The following is an 8,156-nucleotide window of genomic DNA, read 5'->3' as shown; positions in this document are numbered from 1 at the left end:
CAGCAGGACAGCTGACCTTACCTATGGATGCTGGGCTGGTAGAATTTACCAAAATTAGCAAGAAGTTGAAGTAAGAAAGGTTTTTCTTCTTGTAGTTCACTAATTATTGCAGAGCTGTACAACATAGTGGTGTCAGGTTCTCCAGCTACTAGCCCTGTTACACTAGCATGTCAAGATATGTCTATGCTGCATCCCAGTGCTCTTGAGGATGGAGACTCCAAGCCTGCCCTGCCCACCTGGTGCCACTTGTGTGAGCCAAACTCAGAAATATGCCAGAGACGTCCCCTGCAAGCACTCTCAAGCACACTGGACAAAGAGGTTTCAAAAGTGGATGATGAAGATAGACCCAAAGTATCTTCACCATCACATTTCTGAGTTTGGGATGTGTATGGGGGCATTTGTCTCTGAGTGCTATTGGCACAGTGTAGAAATACCCAGAGTGCCTCAGGATCCTTAATGTACTCTCCCAGCACCCTGCTATACAAGTGAGAAATTGCTGTGTGTCATATTGAAAGTCTGTCAAAGAGCAGAGGATTGAACCCAGCTTCCTCTAACCCCAGACTAATGTCCTAGCTACTGGCCTACTTTTGGGGTGGAATGCTTTAACTTCTGCCAACTAAACAAGATAGTTTCTAGATTGTATTAATATCAGAACTTTACCTGAATGTTAGTTACAGAGTGTCTCTCTTCCATTTGGAAAGTTAATATGTTAATGCTTTGACATGAAGCAGTGAAGGATAATTGGATTCAAAATGCTGCCTTAGTGCTCGTGCTAGATACTGTATTGAGATAATAATTACCCTGAAAAAAGATTGTGTTCAAATGCCATTATGGCTGAAGAAATATGCAAGTGTAGCAGAAAGCCCCCTTTGTACATTTCCCTTCTGGCCCGGGTGTGGCAAGGCTTGGAGCAAGCCAGAAAGCTGAAGTGGCTTTCTGTTGGAGAAACCTAGAAACTACATCCACATATCAATTAAGATCAGTGTCACTAAAGAAAACAAAATAACTAAAATATTCACTGCAAAGACTGTAAATATATCCTTTGCTAACCTAACTCACTTACTGTCCCCAGTAGCCTTTGATCCTCACAACCTCACATTGCATTTTTATGTATTTCTCACAGTGCATTTTCACATTTCATCTGTCTCATCTTTACCATGGCATTTTGCATTTTATATTTTATACTTTTAAACTCCTATGGGATGTACTCCCTGTAGAATGAAGTTATACCCTGGACCATTGCTAAAACTGAAATTGTAATTGTAAAATGATAAAATCTGTTGACTGAATGCAAGTGAATGATGATCATCAGCCTAGCCAAAGGAACTCCATTTTAAGCTAATCAAGCTAAAGAACTGATTCCTAGAAGTGAGCACTCACCCTATGGACTATTCCTGTAACCCATGACAATACAGCCATTAAGTCAATAAGGCAAGGGTGCACTCCCAAAACTTCAGGTACCAGCAGGCAGAGACCCCTGTAACTAACAGCTGTCAGGTACTACTCAAGACCCACATGGGACAGTGACCTCTGGATTGGGTAGCCAAGATGATGCTGGGGGAACATACAAGTCTGCCAGAAAGGTATAAAAGGCAGGGAAGCATGACCCTCAGTGGTGCCCTCTCATCCAGCACCTGACTTGCTGAGACAGAAGGACAAGCAGGTGACCCCCTTCTGGAGAAGACATCAGCTTGAAGGAAGCTGACCATCAACAGCAGACTTCAGGGCCTCGGATAGGTAGATATACTGACACCAGTGCTCACTATCACTAGAGCAGCCACTAGACACTATACTATAGACACTATACTACATGGGATTGAATGAGTGTGTGTGTGTGTGTGTGTGTGTGTGTGCGCGCTAGGGTGACCAGTACCACCCATAACTCAAAGTTTGCATTTATGATTTTATTGGAAACTTCACATCCCATCCAATAAACTAGAATTTATTATGATCCTGTGAGTTGGTCCTTTGTAGCCAACACAAGAGGCAAGGATTTCTGTGGGTGATCTCTTATTGGACCAACTGCATGGATGAGAGAGACTTAGAAAAGGTCTTAAATACAAAAGATCTCGAATAAAATCCATTCCATTGTGTTCAAAAGCTTGTCTACGTCTATCCCAATCATGCGATTGGTCCAATAAAAAGATATTTGCCCTAAAAAGGGATGACATTTGTAGGGTGGAAGGTTAATTCCATTTCAGTTTGAATCATCAGATTGGAAGTGCAGTATTTTTAATGGCTTTCATACTCTAACCCAGAGGTTTGCAACATTTTTGGGCAGAGTGCCAAAAATACCTGAGACCTTGACTTGTAAGATGTTGGTATGCCAGGGGTGAATGGCAGGGGAGCCATGAGGGAGCCATTGAATATAGAATACTATATGTTGAAAATGGCAGCATCAGTGGAATGAAAAAGTTTGGTTTAAAAGCAGGACAGATGAAATTTGATTTATTTTGCATCTGTTAAATGTCATAATTTGCTATTTAGGCATTTGAGGTTTGGTTCACAAGTCCCCTCTAGGAATAGTTTAGGTAAAGAGTTTCTGCTTTCTACCATGACATGCAAAATTGTTGTGGCAGCACAGCCCTTCCTCCTTCCTGAGGTGCAAGCACCAAAATGTTTTTGCGTGCCGTGGCACGCGTTCAGGGGTAGTCTACTCCTGCTCTATGCAGTGTTCTATTTAGAAAACTGCACATCACTCTCTTGCTGATAAAATTCTACCTATTGTAAGATTTGTTGCAGGTGAATTAATTATGTGCCCCTTTTTTTTTTATAGTCTAAAATGGGATCATATCAGGGACCAGTTGGATACATATGCTGCTATTGCAGGTGCCTCCAAAGGGGGGAGAATTGGAATTGAGGAGTTTGCAGACTACTTGAAGCTGCCTGTTTCAGATGTTCTCAGAGAGCTGTTCTTACTTTTTGATAGGGTAAGTATTTATTGCGTTGGAGGATATGGGAATATGTTTCTAACATTCCATTTAAAATGTTGGCAGGGGAAATGGGCATCACAGTGGACTCAGTCTGAGCAGAGAGGCTATGGGTATATTTAGTCTCATATAAAACTTTCCAGTAATGTTTTGGTTGTGGCTATCCTAGATGACGGCCAAGGTCCATTGGCAGATCTCATTGGGGAATCTTGTATTGCTGATGGCCATACAGCCTTTACCTGGATGAAGAACTTTAGTGTCTCATATTCTCAGAGCTGGACTTAACTCAATGACAAGGTCAAAGGCATACCAGGCAGGGGCAGTGTAGATACAGATACAGTGCCAGTAACCTAAACTGCACACCTTCAGAGTTAGAATTTAGGCTAACCTTGACTGTGGGTTGTTCCAGTGTTGTAGTACTTATACTGCAAATGCTGTACTTAAAAAAGATCTCCCAGGAAATGTTGAAATATCTGCAGTATGGTTTTCAGTCTCTCTAAAACAATTTTACACCAAAGAAAATGCATCTGATTTTGCAAAATAAAAGAAGAAAACTGGTTCTGGGGAGATAAACATTTTGTGGCTTGTTAGAAACTGGGGGCAGCTGCTCACACCTGAGGGAATTCAGGCATTTTAAAAGCTCTGAGACATGCATGGGCATGGCAAGTTCTAGTCTTAGACACAAACTCTAGTCTGCCTACACCCAGTACAGACTCGTTTACAGCTGTCAGAGGGAGCAGGATTTTCTGCTCTCACCTGGATAATCTACCAACAACTTTGAACCACTGACATGTTCCTTGCTAAAGCTTTACTAGGTGGAGGAGGTGGTGGTGGAGGGGACCTTGTACGTGGCCTTGGGGGTCTTCTAGGAGGTGGTGGACAAGGAGCAGGGAATCTTGGAGGGCTTGTTGGAGGACTTGTGAACCTCATCAGTGAAGCAGCGGCTCAGTATACTCCGGAGCAACCTCCACCTCCTCGCAGCCATTTTATAAATGTGGAAGCTGGTGAGAGTGAAGAGGTCAGTCAGTTTCGTCGACTCTTTGCCCAGCTAGCTGGAGATGACATGGAGGTCTGTGCCACAGAGCTAATGAACATACTGAACAAGGTTGTTGCTAGACATCAAGACCTAAAAACAGAGGGCTTCAGCCTGGACACTTGCCGGAGCATGGTGGCAGTCATGGACAGTGACACAACAGGCAAACTGGACTTTGAGGAATTCAAGTATCTGTGGAACAACATCAAGAAGTGGCAGTGTGTTTACAAACAGTTTGACACTGACCAGTCAGGGACTGTTGGGAGAGTTCAGATACCAGATGCCTTGAAGGCTGCAGGATTTCAGCTGAATGAACAGCTTTACCAGTTGATCGTCCGTAGATACTCCGATAAGAATGGGAGTATGGATTTCAATAATTTTATCAGCTGCCTGGTGCGGCTAGATGCCATGTTCCGTGCCTTTAAGTCCCTGGATCGAGATGGAAATGGACAGATCAAAATGAGCCTTGAAGAGTGGCTGCAGATGACCATGTACTCCTAAGAGAGAACACTGAAATGGGCCACCACTTGATCTACATCTGCAGACTTAAACTTTTGCCTCTGTTGACTAACCATAGCCTTTTTCCTTGTTTTCACAGCACTTGTCTGTATGCCAGACTAAGTTTTATTGCTATCAGAAAGTACATAAGTCTTTTATTTATGTGTCATAATTTGTATATGTTTATAATTGCATATTTTGCTGGAAACAGAAAATATTTCCAGACTGCCAATATTGCTACCAAATACAGGTGAACTAACTTTCTAATTTGTAAGAAGTTATTTGTAAGAAGGAAGAGTAATTTGTGATGTTATGATAATGAAAATCCATTGATTATTAGCAATAAATTGCTGCTTCATTATTTCCTGCTGGCATGAAACATGATTCCTAGGAGCCTCATGGTAGTTTTTTTTTTTTTTTTTCCTGAAGCCTTGTAATGAATATGTATATCATAAATATATAGCAAATGTGTAGTACAGTGAGCTAGTCAGCCTGATTTTTTCCCCTTGTATAGTGTATATTGCAGGCTGAAACACAGTGACTTAAAATATTTTAATTTGTCCAGATTGTTAGAATAGGCTAACTACATACAAACAGCATGTGCTATTTTTCCACAAATCATAAATCTGAGTATCCTGCTGTTACCTTGGGAAGCATGATGGCTAGAAGTTAGAAGATGGAGTATGAGAGAGTACACCTTTTATTGCCACATTGCTTTTTGCTTCAGAATTTATCTCCTTCAGGCCAATCAGATCTCAGGTGTGGGAAGGGGCAGGAAAGAAAATACAACAAACAACCTCTTGCATGATCATCTTATGAAAGTAAGGCAGTTAATGGCAAGTCTTCTCTTGATGAATCTGGCAGGAGCTTCTCTCTGTTGCAACATATGTGACTAATAATGATTTTCCTTTGACAAGCATGAAACATTTTTTTTAGAGCTATAAATAATTGTAACAAGGACATTTGGGTTACTAATTTGTACTTGTGACCAATGATGCTGACTGTTACTATCCAAATACACCTTTTCCTCTTGGCCATTCCCTGGTCAGCAGCCATACACATCTTGTATTTTCAGCTCCTTTTAGTTTCCTAAACAATATATTTCCTGTTTCTCCTGTCACCAACAAAATCCCCAAACACCTGGAAATTATACAGCATCATGGGGGTTAGTATGACAGAGTCACAAGAAAAAATAATAATTGTATTTACCTACACTTCAAATGGTTAGAATCAGATGTTTCTAATTGCAAAGAATTTTAATTCTTGTATGTTTGCACATGGCTAGAAATAATTTACAACCTATTAACACTGTCGTTCACCACTTACAATTAAAGCATTAATCCCTTTATGAACCATTTCTGATTCCATTTTTTACAACTCGGTCTATATTTACTTTAAAATAGATTTACAGTATTTTCCTTTTCCATAACCTGACAGTTCTTTCATTCATACTCTCCGCCTTTGGATCTTTCCTAAATCAGCTTTCATTCTTAAATAAGCTTTAAAAATAGCCAAGTCATACTGAAGTTAAACTCATTCCATTATAAATTTCTGGAAATAATAGTTACAGTGAAACTGTAAGCAGTTCTTCACTTGGTGATATAGTCTATAGTCCTGTGTGCAGTAAGAATATTTAGAGGACCTCTGATGAATAATTAAATGAATAATACCATCATTCTGATTAATTGTAGACCAAAATTGCAAATATAAAATAGAACCTTATCTTTTAATTTCAGTATCTCTATAGTTTAGCTCATGATATAGAATATAGAACCTACTTCAAACCATGGTAATGAAAGGGGACTAACTTCTTGACTATTTTGTGCTTGCTGAAAACTGTTATGTTGTTAACATTTCCAGGAAACAATTGGCTCAAAAAAGCAATGCTCTTACAGTTTTGATTTTTTGTTCAAAGACATTGTGTTGGTCTTCAAAGGATGGCAAATGCCTGAAGTATATTGACTGTTGCATTTATTTTGAGGAAGTCCCCTTTTGATACTGAAAAATAATTTCAGTTGATAACCTGCTAATAAACCTGTCTATTCTTAGTTGGTAACCCTTTTGTGACCTGGCACCTAAAAATTGAATTTTGGTTCCTATTTTGTATCTGTAGAAATGGTTTCTCAAAGTACACTATTGAAGATCTTTTTCTTTATATTTTACAAAATTACTATTTTTATTTTTTCTGAAAAAACACTAAACTAAGCTTTATTACATATTGTATAGCTGAATTATACAATGGGCCTTTTAACTTCAACTATTTCTATCTGCCTTGTTGGTTACAGAATGGAGATGGCACTATAGATTTCAGAGAATATGTGATTGGTTTGTCTGTTATTTGTAATCCTGCCAACACAGAAGAGACTATTCAGATGGCATTTAAGGTAAGTTCAATTTAGTACAGGACGGGAAACCTGACAAATCAAGACTGACTGTAAATATGTTATCTTCTAAATCCAAACATGAATTTATAGATTCAATCTGTCATGCAAATGTGAGTAATGCTATCAAACCAATTGACATTTAGAGCAGAAAAAGAAAAGAGCTGTCAATCTCAGAGAAATCTTCAGAAACCACAATGGTGCTAAGGAATCCACTGAAAACTGGCTAACTAACTCCAAGAATGAGTCAGCAGCAACTGTATTTTTTTTTTCAAAGTGCTTTTGCCAATATTCTAGGGTAGCAAATGAAAGCTTGCACAAAAAAGCAAGTTAACATAAGGTGGTACCCCAAGGTTACTTGGTAGTATCTTATTTGTGTGCCCGAAGACTGAGTGATACAGAGGTCTATAGTCCAGTATGGCTTCTGTCTATCAGCTCTACCTAGGTCTAGCTGTTCTCAAAACCAAATGGTATTGCTGAGCAAGGCTAGTAAATCCAAACATAGTTATCAGGCATTTTTATCTGTTGTTTTTTAAGATCATAGACATACAGGTTTCAATGCCCATCCGTTATGTCTGCAGTTCAGCTGTTTACGTATTAGCAGTACACTGGAACTTGACGTACTTTCACCCTGAACAGGATTCTCATAAGAAATACCTGTGTTCACTCAAAAAGAGCCAGTATTTTTTCCTGTGTTAAAACTGTTATATCCTATTGCTTCTGTATATTAATAGAGTATTCCAGCAAATTAGCTCCTTCAGCCATGTTTCAGTAACTAAGCTATACTTCTCAGAGTTGTTCTGTTGCTCAAGATTGTCTGAAGCAAAACTAAAAAAAACAACACTTTGTCTTTGGCTTCCAAACCAGAGCAATTAGCAATAGTGTATTAACAGTTGCATTTACTTTAAAGTACATAATTGGGAGATTATTACTGTCCTCAGTAGAAAATATTCTGTTCTTTTCACTAAGGCCTTATTTTGACTGCAGTGAGTTTTCTGTTGGCTTCCATTGAAGACAGTTTCATTTGCAGTTGTCCCACCTGGACGCCATGATGTTATCCATGGCAACCTTTTTTGCAGGATTAAAGCCATTCTTCCTTTCATTTCTGATTCTAATGCATTTCCCAGATGGGTGATTTTAGTGTAGCTCCTCACCACCACCATGCCAGAAAGAATGGAACAGTCCTTTTGCATTATCATCCATACCACCCAAAGTCAGTAAAATTCCTTCTAAATGATGCATCACTCTGTAATTTGTGTGTGCACGGCTTTGGGGATTTTTTTGTTTTGTTTTGTTTTTTCCTCTGTCAGACTA

At 39.2% G+C, this 8,156-nt stretch overlaps 2 protein-coding genes across 2 annotated transcripts in view; both read left to right on the top strand.

Moving 5' to 3' along the window:
• LPCAT2 (lysophosphatidylcholine acyltransferase 2) overlaps positions 1 to 8,156 on the top strand; it is a gene marked incomplete at its 5' end in the record, with an annotated part of 54,871 nt that overhangs the window by 43,016 nt on the left and 3,699 nt on the right. Inside the window, 3 exon segments of the mRNA XM_006019088.3 lie at positions 1 to 70; positions 2,777 to 2,930; positions 6,747 to 6,845. The exon segment at positions 1 to 70 is cut by the window's left edge and continues 7 nt beyond it. Coding sequence (XP_006019150.1) covers positions 1 to 70; positions 2,777 to 2,930; positions 6,747 to 6,845 — 323 coding nt within the window.
• Positions 2,951 to 4,947, top strand: CAPNS2 (calpain small subunit 2). The gene has a single exon (XM_006019074.3). It carries the CDS (start codon positions 3,721 to 3,723, stop codon positions 4,462 to 4,464), a length of 744 nt encoding a protein of 247 aa, XP_006019136.1. The 5' UTR covers positions 2,951 to 3,720; the 3' UTR covers positions 4,465 to 4,947.

This window comes from Alligator sinensis, unplaced genomic scaffold (assembly GCF_000455745.1).
Source record: "Alligator sinensis unplaced genomic scaffold, ASM45574v1 scaffold97_1, whole genome shotgun sequence".
NCBI lineage: Eukaryota > Metazoa > Chordata > Crocodylia > Alligatoridae > Alligator > Alligator sinensis.
The sequence above is the reverse complement of the archived record's forward strand: the minus strand, read 5'-3'. Positions and strand labels throughout refer to the sequence as shown.